Source organism: Oryzias melastigma, linkage group LG6 (assembly GCF_002922805.2).
Source record: "Oryzias melastigma strain HK-1 linkage group LG6, ASM292280v2, whole genome shotgun sequence".
NCBI lineage: Eukaryota > Metazoa > Chordata > Actinopteri > Beloniformes > Adrianichthyidae > Oryzias > Oryzias melastigma.
This window is the reverse complement of record NC_050517.1, coordinates 13,137,197-13,152,742: the sequence shown is the minus strand read 5'-3', so window position 1 is coordinate 13,152,742 and position 15,546 is coordinate 13,137,197. Positions and strand designations below refer to the sequence as shown.

General features: G+C 36.6%; 1 protein-coding gene across 1 annotated transcript in view; it reads right to left on the bottom strand.

Annotated features, from left to right (window-relative positions):
• Window positions 1-15,546, bottom strand: part of plxnb2b (plexin b2b) — a 160,627-nt gene that overhangs the window by 40,844 nt on the left and 104,237 nt on the right. Inside the window, exons 3-13 of the mRNA XM_024281855.2 lie at window positions 10,555-11,678; window positions 9,265-9,453; window positions 9,031-9,156; window positions 7,085-7,185; window positions 5,025-5,154; window positions 4,385-4,544; window positions 3,585-3,696; window positions 3,004-3,115; window positions 2,602-2,697; window positions 1,239-1,334; window positions 553-640 (exon numbers count right to left, since the gene is read on the bottom strand). Coding sequence (XP_024137623.1) covers window positions 553-640; window positions 1,239-1,334; window positions 2,602-2,697; window positions 3,004-3,115; window positions 3,585-3,696; window positions 4,385-4,544; window positions 5,025-5,154; window positions 7,085-7,185; window positions 9,031-9,156; window positions 9,265-9,453; window positions 10,555-11,676 — 2,332 coding nt within the window. The 5' untranslated portion in view covers window positions 11,677-11,678. The remainder of the gene's footprint in view (window positions 1-552; window positions 641-1,238; window positions 1,335-2,601; window positions 2,698-3,003; window positions 3,116-3,584; window positions 3,697-4,384; window positions 4,545-5,024; window positions 5,155-7,084; window positions 7,186-9,030; window positions 9,157-9,264; window positions 9,454-10,554; window positions 11,679-15,546) is intronic.

Sequence of the window (15,546 nt, the reverse complement as noted above, 5' to 3'; positions counted from 1 at the left end):
AGTTTAGCCAATATTTCAGCTACATGCTAGCTGTTTTGGCTAATTTAGGATTTTTTGTTTGTTTTTTAGGCTGTTTTGGAGTTTAGAATATGTTTGCTACATGCTAGCTGTTTTGGCTAATTTAAGCTTTTTTAGGTTTTTTTTTAGGCTATTTTGAAGTTTAGCTATTTTTGTTTTAGCTTTTCAGGCTAATTTGGCATTTAGCTAATATTTTAGCTGGCTAACAGCTTCATGTTTTCAGCTTTTAGCTTCAGCATTTTCAGCTATCAGCTTCAGCGTTTTTAACTATCAATAGCAGAATTTTCAGCTATCAGCACTAGCATCTTCAGCTGCCAAATTCAGCTTACAGCATTCACACTAGCATAATTGCAGGTAATGCTGTATATATCTAGTTCAAAATTATGTTAAAAAGTTACTGTTTTAAAGTTTCAAAAATTTAGTTTTAGAGTGTTCAAATATATGTTTATCCTATTCGGCCCTCTGATGTATTTTGGATTTTGGCCCCTTGTGTGATTGAGTTTGACACTCCTGGTTTAAGGAGTGGGTATGTACCATTCAGTGTGCTGTCCACTTTCTTTCCAGAAATCTTGTCCTTCACGTAGAAAAGAACGTTGGTCTCTGCGGTTTCAGTGTGGGGAAACTAAGCAAAGAAAAAATAAAAATTAATTAGAAATACAAAGTCCAGTGATTAATGGCGCTTAAGCTCTTCCTTGCTAACAGTGTGGGCTGTTGTTCCTTGATGCCAAGAGTAAAAGAAAGAAAGAAAAATTATACCCAGTCTGGAGGATTTTAAGCTGGAGAAAATCAATGGTGGAAAAATAGCATAGCTGGGGGCTAGGCACGGTTTAAACCTCCCAATCACAGAATCTACAAGCTAAAATGACTCATGTAAGAGGAACCTGTCCATTAGAGGGAGCTATAGAATATCAAAGTGACTGAAAAGCTTTTAAGAGGCGATTTTATTTATGAACTCGAAAAATAAGGACAGCTCCACAAAGCTGAAAAAACCAGCATGTGGGTTGATATGCTGCAGAAAAAAATGAATTCAAGTGGTCCTCTACAATATATCTCACTCTTTCAATGTTGCTCCAAATTGCACTTTAAGAACAAGCTACCTAAATCAGTCACAGTTCAAGGATCTGTACAGACTGGAGAGATAATTGGCCGGGAGCTCAATAACGGAACAAAAGCATTGTATCAAAACTCGTATGAAGCAATGAGCCGACATCCGTACTCACAATGAAGCCGCTGAAATTGTAGAATTGCCCGCCTTCGAAGTTGACCTCCTCTTCTACATTTTTCATTAGCTCTGTGCCAATGGTGAAAGCTTGACTCTGTGAGACCACATCCATAAAAAAACAAGAAATATGGTGAGTTCTTGTAGGCTGTTTGCTTGATTTGAGCACTAAAAACAACCAGAAAAGATAGTTAGATAGATAGTTGCTACTGAATAGATAAGCATAGAATCCTATTTAGAAACAACTTTAAAAAATTGTTATTTAATTAAAGAAATAAGTCATATAATCAGGGCACTCAAGTAAATAAAGTCTTTTTTCAGTCTTTTTATCAGTTCATTCAAACATTTTCCTCACTATAGTTCACCTTTCACTGTCTCAATATGTATCTTTTTAAGTGCAATATTGCATGCTTTTTAATTTTTTTAAACACAGTGCACTGCATCCCGATTGGCTGCACACTTTGTCTTCATTTCCACTGTGCGGTCTGATCCGGTGTTTTTAGCGTTTCCATTGTTAAAGCGCTAAGCTAGCATGACCGTTTTCATCTTTACAGTGATATTCTTCTTAGCAGCTTGCAATCTTCTTTCATACATTAAATTCCTGTTGTACACGATGTACCAGAAGTATTAAAAAAGACGACTTGCTGGGTGACCTGTCCCGGACCAATCAGTGGAAGTGAGGCTTTTGTCAATCTCCTTTGGAATCTACATAAATCTTTGATCATGATCGAATTTTTGTTTTTTATTCTACAATACTGGAATTATTTTTCTATGAAAGTTTAAACTTTGAGAGGTAAACAAGAGAGAAAAGTGTGAACATGCCCATGTCTGTCTGAGAAAAGTATTATAAAGTGTGTAGTGAAGAGTTTACAGCATTAAAATGAAAATTCTGCTTTGCAGATTTCACCTTTTGCAGATTATTTTTAGGCTGTAACCCCCATGACACATGAGGGAACACTGTTTTTCAAACCTGATACTCAAACTCCCTTCACTGCCAAGTGTGACATGAATTTCATGCAATTATTTTTTCCAAGTGACTTTTGTGGTAATCTTGTTTAGAAATTGAACTTTTCAATAGTTGGAATGTCTGTGATTTTGTGTCACAAAATAACTGTTTTCTTTGAAAAATGATGTTAAACTTCTGCCTTATGTCTCTACTTCCTGTTTTGCATAATTTTGTTGGTAATTGATGATAGCAGCAAGGCTTTTATCACATGGGTTCAAACTACAAGTCTTTTCTGCATTTTGTTTGGAAAAGCAGTTTTGACTTTACAAATCCATCAAACTAAATGATCCATATGTTTCTTGTCGTTTTTTTCCTTTCTCTAAAGCTCACCACACATGCACAACCGGGTGAGATGTACCTGGTTTAGGTGCATCCCTTCAAAGCTGATCGGAGTCTTGATGCCCACAGGGATCAGGCTGGGATCCGGATTCTCGAATCGAGGACAATTCATCCTCTGCAAAGACATAACTCAAAATTACAAGAGCTACTTTTTATTGGTTTTAATCATGCAATCCACTTAACGGACCCCCTTATCTTTGGCAACAGATTAGTGTATCGCTGCAACATCTGCTGACTTGTAATTTAATATCGCGTGCCCTTAACATTTGTCATGCAAGATAGGAACAGATGATAAGGAGATTTGTGCTTTTATTAATTTGTCTGGAGCAATCTGCATCTCTGAGACACTTGATAATGTTCAGTTTTTCAAAATTGGAAGAATTTATCTGATGCATACTAAGAATCGGTTTGGGTGACCGACCTCACGATGTCGGATGATGTGGGGACCCGTCACTGCGTCGTTCTTGTCACTGCAGGTATGATCGAGTATATTCCACTGACATTCCCACGTGCTGGCCACGCACGACATGCACCTGAGGACACGGCAATATAAACTAAATTAATAAATGTTTCTGCACACAAAGGAAATCGCATTAAAAAGCGTGTAAAACATGCAGACTCATCAGAGCATCCTGCAGAGAAATCTTTGCTGCTGACAATAAAATGAATACTTGTAGCTTTCACCTAAGCAAAGCTCATTCATCATAGTGTGAAAGAAGTACGGAAAAGGAAAAAATAATGCAGAAAAAAAGGTGGGATTGACTTTTTTTTTTCTTTGATTAATGAAAAGGAAACTGAGGCAATTTCCTCAAGTCGGTTAAAATTATATAAAAAATGTAAGAAAAACCATGCATCACAATTTACAAACAGAGCCTTGATCTCTCATCTGTTCAAGCACAGTGATAAATTTACATCAAGGTTGTCAGCTGATGCTGTGCTCAACGTCAACATGCATTTTCAACAAGTGACAGAGTAGAACTGATTGGCGGGAGCTTTACTCACGGCACATTTTCAGAGTTCCTCACTGTGGCGGCGCAGCTGTAGAACTTGAAGTCCTTCGTGGCGAGCTCCACGTTCCCGTTGACCAAAACTTTGATAGCTACGGCCACAAAATCTGCAAAAAAGTAGGTGAGATCTTAAATGTGAAGGAAAAAATGTGATTTAAAAATCAGAAGGATCTTGATGGTAGAAAAAGGCTTTAAAACACACTTTGCATTAATTTAATAATCTTAACATATGTCAGAGGGACTGTTGTTGGAAAGCCGCCACACATTTAAACCATGAAGCCTTTCTAATTCTGTTTTACCACACATGGTCTGATCACAAAGAGAAATAACAACATTAGTTCACAATATGAGAGGTGTGTCATGTTGTTGTTTTAACGTAAGCAATATAGGATTTTAGGAGTCGTAACAATCTATAGGCAATCAATTTATAGACAATAAAACAACTACGGACATGAATTTGACAAGTGATCTTTATTTCAATGTGAAGGCAGCATTACTCTGGGTTTGGTGGATTTGTTTAGAAGAGTTTCACTTTTTTCATGCAACTAATGCTTTGTTGTGATTTATATGTTTTTCTCTTATTTTTTAAGCATCTTTTTGCTCCTGTATATTATATAGTGATGCAACTTATACTCCAAAAACATGGTACATAAAAGAGTTTAGACCCCAAGACTGGACCCTGCGGAACTCCACATACTTTTAAGTTTTTTACTGTATTCTGATAAAGGTATTTAATTATTTGGTCTTAAAAAAAAAAAAAAAAACTAATGAAAGGTGGATTACTAAAGAACAAACCTTGGCCCCCGGGTGTTGGAGGAACAAGTGAAGGTTGTGGCAGATCACAAAAAACTTGACCAGAATCCTGCAATACACCTTTAGTCAGGAATGAATCAATTTTGCATTGCAACTGGTCAGATGGTCCAATGGCAGGAAAGGGCTGAATGTGTATTCGGACCTGGAAATAAAAAAATAAAAAAAATAATCTGATCAAAAAGGAAAATATATAGTTTCAGTGTAGAAAGCTGAAGTTTTTAGAAAGTTTTCTGTCTTTATCTGCATGAGTCAGCGCAATTAAAAGTGCAGACTGGAAAAAAATTCTCTGCTAAAAGTCAAAGGATTGATTGAGAGAAAAGAGGAAACATGTTAGATGGAAAATCAGTTGCAAGTTACAGATGGATTGATCAAAAAGCATTGGGAAAGTAGGAAAGTATAAAACAATAAAAAGGGGAGAGGCAAAGTGCTTAAGAGATAAATGTAAACACAGTCAGGCAGGAAAGTTATAAGACAGCTTGAGTTTATGGATGGATCAATACAGGAAAGGAAGAATTAGAGTCCCGGTCTCTGATACATAATGCAAACAGTTTGTAACTCAGACTATGGACTTCAGCCTTCTGCAGAGACATAAAGAAGAAAGAAAACCGTCACAAAGTCTTACAGCGCTGCCTCTTTTTTCACGAGAAAGATTCGGTGGGCTAAAAGACGCAATCTTGACACACTGCTGCACCGGGCTCCACAGCCAGCCGTTCTTTTCCTCTGCCCGTTTGCACTCGGACCTCCTGGTGCATCTTAAAATGAACCAACACAGACATGACATCTTAGGCAAACTGCGCAGATCTTTACAGCACCATTTAATAAAGCACACACATCAACTTTAGGTAGTTAAATGATTTTTTTAACCTTGTGAACGATCAAAATTACATCTTTTGCTAATTGAAAAGATCTTCTAAGACTTTCTCTGATAAAAAAAGCTGCGTTCACACCGGGCATGTGACGCATTTAGTCCATGGTGTTCACACTAGATGAGCAGGGAAGGGCTTCTTCTTCTTTTTCTTCTGTACTAAAGCATGTTGCCACCGAAAGTTGGAAGAGGCTTGATGTGATGGCCGGGCACAAATAGTAATTCTTATTTTTTTTCTTCGATTTTCAATTTTCAAACAGTTGGCGCTGCCGTAAATTAAAATGGACGCCATCCAAACTTTACTATCAAGTCAAATTTTGACCAATCAGGGACTTGGATTAGGTAGTGATGTACACATGGTGTCCATTTTAATTCATGGTATTAATATTCATTTAAGTGCCAACCGTTTGACAATAGAGGGTAAATTAAGAATTGCAGTCTGCGCCCAGACAGAGTTATATGACACTAAAGTCGAATCCAAATTTTCCCCTATTCCTATGACTTTTCCATACCCCTCCAATTGTAAGGGCATTTGAAGGGGTAGGGTTTTCCAGGTCAGTTTTTTTTCCCCTATTTTATTTTAATATTCAAAAGTACGCGAAGCATCTTACATAATTAAAAACAGGATTTTAGCTAGCATATGTGAACTACTTCATTAACAATTAACCTAAAAAAAGGAAGAAAGTGCAAATAAATATAAGTTAAGAAGAAATAAATGAAAAAAAGGCATGCAAATGGGGAGAATATATACATTAAACTATAATTTATATAAAATATTTTGTAAGAATTTTAAGAAAAGTTTAAAAACTAGTTTTTTTTAAGGGCTAACCCTCGAGGCGGAGGGATACAGAGACCTCCGTTATGAGGGTGTTCCACGTCACGCTGTGCTGTGGAGGAGGAACACTTTTCTTTACGTGGGTGTGCTCTGACGCACAGAAGTTTCCATTTACAGGTAAGTGATGACTTTTTCTTTTAGAGTGACTTTTTAAAGTTATAAAACTGATGTTGTTACGTATTTCCGAGTGCTAGCAGCTCTGCGCTAGCGTAGCTATCCGGCGCTTATTGATGAAATCATTGAGTGGGAGTAACGACCGAATTTGAATAGGCAATTTTTCCATAACTCTCCAATTGGATGGTTAAATGTTGGGGTAGGGAGAAGCTGGAGGGGTAGGGGAAGAATTCAGATTTAGCCCTCGTCTTTCATTTATCGGAGGAAAGGAAAAAGCTTCAAGCAAGATTGCGAGATTTGCACCGATTTGACATTTTGTACCAAGACTCTTCTAACTGTAGGTGGTGGACATGTGATAGTAAACAGCAGAAATAAAAAGAAGTAGAAGCCCCTCCCTGCTTGCCCAGTGTGAACACCGTAGGCTAAACGTACGTTCAAGAACCTGCATTTAGTGCGTTCTTAAAAACACGTCACATACCCAGTGTGCCTTTACAGAGACTTTTCATGAAAGTAGCCACTTGAAAACTTGTTGCTTAAGGTGTGTGAGTGAAGCTTTAGTAAAAGTAGTTCTTTTAAAAGCAGCTTCTATTTGGATAGGGTATTTTCTGTTTGTGTCCCTTAAAAATAGGTTATAAATGTAATTAGTTCAACTTTAATACACAAACAATTTAAGAAAACAAGTAATTTACAGACTGATTTCTTTGCTTGTAACTGCAACAAGAGATTAAATCTTAAACACAGAGTGGAACTAAATTATTATGAAAGAAAGAACAAAAAAAACGGAGAAAATATCTAGTTGTACAGATGGAGTTGCGTGTGTAGGTGTTTGTCAGTGCCTTTGCATTAGCAAACGGTGTAAGATTCATACCTGCCCTCCAGAACACACCAGCCACAGTAAGGGTCTTTCAGGTCCATGCATGATTGGCAGTCAGTCTTTTGGAGGCATGTCTGCACCGGCACCTTGGTGATCTACAGAATTACAACATGGAATGCAATCACACTGTGTACCTCGAGGGAGACGAGATATTTCAAGCACAAACAGCAAATGCTTTAGTTAAATCTCAAACAAGTTCTGGCAGGGCATATTATCATAATCAACCCCTTAAATTGTTTATAAGTGTATTTAATTTTATTACTATTATTACTTTATATCTAATTGGTGTTCTAAATGTTTTGTAATATATCCACAGGCAGAAAATACCTGCCTAAAACCACACTTTATTTATTTCATCATTGGTGTTTCTCTCCGTTCCATAAGAAATGACACTTTCTTTTATTGTCAGAAAGCTAAAACCATCCCTATCGTCCAAAAATGTTGTCATATCTTAATTATGTTGCAACCTTCCTCATCCTCACTAATTAAATATTGGCTTGTGAACAATTGTTTAACTTCAATGTGTTTAAATTGTGTTCAAATAAGCAAATTTCAATCCAGAAGATGCTGTTTTAACCTCTCAAACGTCAGATATAAGAAAAAAAAATCTAAATATGGTGAAACATAATAATGTGCCACAAATGGCACAATAATCACATTAAATGTGACAGAATCGAAGCTATTTTGTCTAAGAGTATTACATCTGTAAGCTGTGCTTTATGGAAAGCACAGATTTAAGCTAAAGTGCTAATGCAGTATGTGTAATGATGTTATAGTATCTCATAGCACTATGATGTCAAAACGGACAGATTTCAGACACAATTACAAACTTTTACATGATATAACAGACTAATGGAGAAATCATTGCGGTCCTATACTTTACCTACATTTACTATTTTTTTTTTGGTCACTAGAAACCAATGCTAGAACAAAGCTATTTCACAACTGAAAGGTGTAAAATAAATATTAGTTGATTCAGTTTTCCTTGTTAGTTCAGTCAAGTTAAAACTCTTTTTTAAAGCATTCCTAGAATCTATAGGAGCATAGCTGTACAACAGCAAACATACACATCGTTAATCACAATGCTACTACTTCGACTTTATTATTCTATAATAGAGATTTTTTTATTGTTTTAAGGGTGTACAACTCTTATGGTCATAATCATATGACCTTATGGTCGATACTGGCTTTCTGTGGGGGAAAAATCTGCAAACCGGTGGACCTATAAAGGACGCAAGTAGCCCGCAGCAAACAGACTATTGGTGAGTCCTTAGAGCGAAAATGTTCATTAGAGCTTTTTTGTGGGACGGGATCACGACTTATAAAGTACTACAATAAGGTTGTGTCCAAATCCCCCCCCCCAACCCCTAACTACTAAAAAACTATATGGTGCGGGACTATATATATAGTGTGCTGGATTTAAAGGTAATTTAAAGGTTTTTTTGTTTGAAATTGTTCGACCGCAATGCATTGTGGTCTATATCCGCTAATCCAGTGAGCATCGATGGATGCTAGTTTTTTGCAAAGACTTCTGGGAAATTTCGAGAGCACTCAATTTTGGAATTAGTAGATTTGGACAGCACTAGAAAATGGCAAACACACAATATATAGTATATATACTATATATACTATATATAGTATATATATTATATGTAGTATATATACTACTATATAGTGAATGGGGGGGTGGGGTGGACACAACCTGTGTCATAAGTGAGCGAAACTTGTAATATCCTTATAAATACATCATGATACACCTACCAAACGCACAAGAATTAAGTCAGAAATGTATTATGCTTGAAACCTAACTTCTCATATTTAGTCATGTTTCTTTTAGCCTAGTTAAACACCAAATCAGAATAAATGTTCTGATTCACAATTCTGAGTAAAGAAGACAAAAGTGACTAAAGTGTAAATCCAAACTGACATGTAAAGCTCACCTTCCGTTCAGTGGTAATGTAGATATGGTTGTGACTGAGGTCAAAAAACAGGTTTCTGTTGACATTCTCCCTCATGCCATCACCAGGAATTGTGCCGTAGTGTTCTGCCTTTTTGCCCAGGTGTACCTGGAGAGTAAAAGAAAAGGACACTCAGAAGCTTGTGAGATTTTTGGAGGGAAGAATATTTATGTTTTTAAGATATGTAAAAAATCTTTTGAAAAGATGCACCCCCACCTTAAAGACTTCTCCTTGGTTGTTTCCCAGGAAGGCAACAGTGTGATCGTTCTCCACATCGACTGCCACCGCGGTGAGAAAACCCTGCGTTTCCCACACAGGGTCTGCCTTGAAGGCATTCTCTGGCCTGCTCGCCAGAGGAGATGGCAGAAAGTCGGCTCCACATTTTAATTCATTTAACATATTTTTCTGCAAAGTTCAAAAAATATTGCACATTAGAAGTTTGAAGAACAAATGCTACCAAGTACGATAAGGTCTAAGTCAGGAATGTGCAAATAAAGTAAAACGATACCCCAATACCATCCTTAAAAAATGGAATTTAGAGATGGAAGATGCAGCAAATATACCAGTATAAGGACCTCCATAAATATATATATATATATATATATATATATATATATATATATATATATATATATATGCATATATTTAGCATGAGAAACAAAGTCAGTATTTTAAAGGAATTAAATCGTACAATTACAAGAAAAAAAATGATACAATTATGCATCAGGAAGTTGTAAAATTCTAAGGAAAAAGTTCTTTAAAAAAAACTGTTGTATTTAGTTTCTAAAATGTTTTAATAAAGACAATTGAACAAAATCTGTTTAATTTATGTTGCAAAACATCACACAGTTCAAGAATCTGCATTATTTTTGTTGATAAGTGTTTTTATTTTCATAAAATTATAACTTGATTTTAGCAAAAGCATGACTTTTTACTTGTGAAATTGTGACTTTTTTAAATTATAATTTACAACTTTATTCTTGTAAAATGTTGATGTTTTCTCTTAATTTTATGACGTAAAATTAAGCCCTTTTTTTCTAAAAATCTTTTTTTTATGGTGGCCCTAACACTCAGTGGTAGAATGTTTTAAGAAATAAATAACCGTAAGTATTTTCCTTATATTCAGAGGTTCATCAAGAAAACATCATAATAAATTTGCTTAGGGTGATGTCACACTGAATGTGATTAGCGCAACAAATTCGCCCCTCATTCGCCATGTGGCGAATTCGCTATTCGCTGCTCAGATTGAGCTGCTCCCAGACTGCTGCGCTGTGCCCGTCGCTCAAATTGTGCCACGAGATCACCTAAACTCACGTCTGTACCATTGAGCATTGAAACTGCCCGCCTCCGCCGTGCAAATCATGTCCAGTGTGAATGCACCTTCACATTTTTCAAGTACATCTGTAAAATGTCCGAAGTCTGTACTGCTGGCAGAGTATTAATTCTACACTTATTGTGAGCATTTTATACACATATTTCATGGATTTTAAAGTGAGTCAAAATTACCTCAATTTTAGAATTGCAGTGATTCTCGTTTGAAGAGAAGTAGGGTGCATACACAGCAGGCTTGTTACCGATCTTCCCGGAGTCAGTGTAGCATGCAGTGATGATCTCCATCAACTTCCAATTGATAGAGCTGAGGGGGTACATGCATAGGGCAGATTTATCATCGTCCGAACGCGCCACCATGAACAGCACTTTACTCCACGCATCACGATTCCCGAGGATATTTTTGTCTATTAATTCCTGAGCCAGAAATTTTCCTGGAGTTCCCACGAATGCAGCTATGACTTTGTTATACTGGTTTTTTGATCCACAGTTCAACTGAAGTTCCGTGTGCGAGTAGTAAGAGGAATCGTTCTTGCAAAGACGTGACACAAAGGTAAGGATTTTGCTATCCGTGCCATCAAAAGTTCGAGAAAACAGGAAATAAATAAAATTGCCATCTTCGAAGGCCAAGCGAAAATCATGCATGAATTTGGGAGCGTATGACTTCGTCTGCACCGCCGCAGACTCACTGATGCTTTCAAACACAACCCAGTCCTGGAAGTCCTGAAGAATTCGTGTGCTGATGAGTATTGCACTGTCATGGCTTCCGTAGCCCTTCCCAACAAAAAAAACATCAAAGGTGTTTTGGTCTTTAGTTTGGTTTGACATGATGCCAACCACGTTTACATCATCCTCGATGCTAGCGACGTAAGTTTTCTCTCCTTTATTGTCAGTGTAATACAGCTCCTTTCCCACATTGGACAGGTCGTGGAGGGAGCAAATGCCTCGGTAGCGACTGCCGCAGACGATGAGAGATCCATTATTTTGGTTGATCAACAGGAGCTTGTTGGTGTTGGGCATGGGACTTGTGCCGTGGCAAGACGAAGCAGGAGGCGTGCAGGTGGGGGAGTCCTCTTTGGGGCCCGTCTCCACACTGGCCTCAAATTGAAGAGACGGCCCGAGCTGAAAGATGTTGTTGACCGCTCCCACGTAGATGCGGCCCGTCTGCGGGTCTTGAACCACATTGTTGATGAGAGTCTTGGTGGTGAACTCCTTGTAGGGGGAGTTGTTGTTCTCCTTTTCAGCATGTGATATGGACTGACAGAACACGATCAGGAGGAAGGAGATCCAGCATGCCATCTCTGTGGAAACAGAAAAAGTCATTGTGGATTAATTGGATTATTTTTTTTCTTTAAATGTCAGAAATGACAAATTACAACAGAAGTATTTGATTGAACATAACTTCAAATTTTTCACTAATGTGTTAATTTCAAAGAAAAAATTGCTACATTTGTGAGTTCTCCTGCAACATAGATTGTTAGCCAATATCCAATTTGGTAGTTACTAACACCAAAGTTGATGATGGCGATGACTGAAGTGCATTAAATGGAAAATTATGCAAGTGTCCATTTTTAAAGACTCACTTAGATGTCTTTGGTATCTAACATTTTCTTGTGACATTTTTCTGATGATAAAAAGCTCAAAATGACAATTCTGTAAAAAAATAATATTCCCTCGTCCTACATAAATACAAAAACTATGTTGAACTAGAAAAGTTGCAGAACCTCCGATAATGCTAATGTGAATGCTCTTTGTTGAAAGCAGTCGCTGAAGATGCAAAAATTTTGCAGAAAATGCAAAAGCTATTTGCAAAATATTCAATTTGCTAAAAGATTCTAAATTTGATAAAGAAGTATGAAAGAGTCCTGAAGTTGACCAAAATTTCTGAAAACTTTGTAGTAAAAATGGTTAAAACCCCCAAATACACTGCAATTTTGCAAAAATATTTAGTGTGTTGCTTAAACATGAGCTAACCTCCAAATTATCAAAAAAAAAACTTTAGTAGATTCCAAGTTAGCTAAAATAACTAGCTTGTTTCTTAAATACTAGCTAAACTCCAAAATACCAAAATAGCCTAAAATTAATCAGTAATCTAAATTAGTCAAAAACGTTAGCCCGTTTCTAAAATTGAAGCAAAACTCTAAATTAACCTAAAAACCGAAGTAGATAGCAAATTAGCCAAAAACGTTAGCATGTTGTTAAAATAGAAGCATAACTCTAATTTAGCCTCAAAACCGAAGTAGATAACACATTAGCAAAAATGTTAGCATGTTGCTAAAATATTAGCTAAACTCCAATTCTTTTGAAAAATACTTAGTCCATGAATATATTTAAAGGCTTTTTGCTAATCTACTTAAAATTTGATATTTGAAGACTTTCTCATTCATTTCCGATGGGGTATATTTTACTCAATATTTCAAAAACTATATAGTTTATAAATACCAACAATACAAGCAGTATTGTCCAGAACAAGATGAATGTTTTGATAACGAGATTGCTAAAATCGCTGAAAGTGTATTGAGTTTTGCGTGCCGAAAAACTTACGAAAAGGAGCTGGAGAATCACAATAGTGTGAATGCCAACTAAGCATTCACACAACAAGAAAAATGTGTTTGACCCACTGCCTAACAACTTTAGAGGGGTAAAAAGACACAAGTTGAGGTCAGGACTTACAGTGGATCTCAATTTCTAGTAAATAGAAAGCTATTTAAAAATCTTGGATCAGCTCCAGCCTCATTTGCACTTTTGCACCCCTCAAACAACACCTCCAAACACATTGTACTCAGGAACAACACAGTTCCGTCTCAGGAAAACACGATCACACGGCATCGTTGTAAAATACAGACAGCATTATGTTCCGGCAAACAGCAGGAGCCTGCGGAGTCCTCGCTCACTGCTGTTTGCCCAAGCTGTGGTAAATATGGAACTGCAGGTGGTTTTTGCACAAGCTCCTGCCAGTGCAACAAATGTGTGTCTGAGCTTGAATGTGTGTGTTTTTTTAGTTTTCTGTCAGAAACACACAACTTTTCATTTCAACTTGCCAGTCAAGTCTCCTCAGGAACACTTTCATCATTGGAACCCCTTGATGAAACTTACCAAAAGCTGTTTTTATTACCCTAAACCTACTTTACTGGTTGGAAGATCACTGATTATAGATACTTTGGCTGGAAGTAGGGTGGCAGGAGAGGTCACCGGAAAAGCTTAATTTACAAAATGTGCCCGTCAATCGACTTAAGGACTTCTTCCTTTACGTTTTCTGCCTTAGCCCCCTACCCCACCTAATTTCAATGCATAAATGTATCAGTCCCTTTTCAGTTCAGTGCTGTAAATTTTTTTTCTATTAAAATTGAAATGACTTAATAATAATTTTTCTGCCTGTGCTCATACAGAACAGATATGTATGCATTTCCTTTTTTCCCAGCTGTAATTATGCAAGTGGGGCGGTTAGCGTCCCATCAAGATTTAACCCAGTGGCATAAATAAGAGAACACCACAAAGTGGACAAAAATGAAGGGAACGGGTGAGCAATAATTTTACTTTCAAAGTGCCAAAGCATAGATTTCCAGGGAGAATTAAAAACCAGTCTCAGCTTGAAGAGGTGACGATAAATGTTGACTTTTCAAGGTAATATTGCAAAAACTGCAGAGGCTTGTGAAAACAATTTGTTGTCAGCAAAAGTAACAGATGCATCAGGCTGCACATGCAAAAAGATGTGAAAAATTATTAAAGAAACGTTTTAAGGATCAGCTGTTGGTCTTGGTGCAATAATTCTCAGAGAGTATTTTTAGAGACAGCTGATAAAAGGCTGGTTTAGACTTATTTTGTCTATTCTAATGGAGCACATTGATATTTATTAGGGCTGGGTATTTTTTTTTCTTTCGATCCACTCAATTCAATTAAATTTTTAGTTTACACATTTATACACATTTGGTTAGAAATACATTAATAATCTTCTATATATGTATGTTTTGAATAAATGAATATTAATCTGATACAGTTTACATAAGGTAAAAAATGATTAGTTAAGTAATGATATTGTTAATATCATGCAGTGTTACATGGATTCTCAAAAGGAGAGCTTCTAACAAAAATGTTCAGATCATAAACATTGTTCTTCCTCTCCTGGATGACGTTTTTCCACTATTATAGATACTTGGCTGGAAGTAGGGTGGCAGGAGAGGTCACCGGAAAAGCTTAATTTACAAAATGTGCCCGTCAATCGACTTAAGGACTTCTTCCTTTACGTTTCCTGCCTTAGCCCCCTACCCCACCTAATTTCAATGCATAAATGTATCAGTCCCTTTTCAGTTCAGTGCTGTAATTTTTTTTCTATTAAAATTGAAATGACTTAATAATAATTTTTCCGCCTGTGCTCATACAGAACAGATATGTATGCATTTCCTTTTTTCCCAGCTGTAATTATGCAAGTGGGGCGGTTAGCGTCCCATCAAGATTTAACCCAGTGGCATAAATAAGAGAACACCACAAAGTGGACAAAAATGAAGGGAACGGGTGAGCAATAATTTTACTTTCAAAGGTGGCGATCGCGCTATAACATCACACCTTATTCCAGAAGAAGAAGAAAGAATGAGAAAAAAAATCTACGTTTTAGACCTCAAATGGTTACTTTAAAAATATTTCCATAAAAGAGTTTGGGAAAATTCATTCCTGTGGGTTTACAAAGATGTTAATTTAGTCAGTAATGTATGTTTAAGTCAATCAAGCATTAGCATTAGCCATCCTGTGGGAAATCCCACTAAATGTTAGCATCAAGCTAACAGACTTTAGTTTTATGTAATAAATCGATATATATTTTTATGAATTGATTATTTATCTGTTAAGCTTATATCAATTCAAATTGATTAATTGATTTTATCCACCCAGCCCTAATATTTGTTTGTTTAACTCATTTACTCTAATATGGCAAATTTCCTTGATGTACTTTTTTTTAATCTATAACAGTAACACCCACTTTGTTCCACAATCAGCAGCTTTTGTGTGAATAAATTAACCATCAAGTAACATAAATTGAACAGAAAGTATAAATAACATGAAGATACAGCAAGAACGCCCTCCACAACCTTGACTTTAAATCCACATCTTCACCCTTTTGTGCAAATTCTACAGCCTGCCCCTGATCTAAAGAAAAAAAAACTAACTAGAAAATGT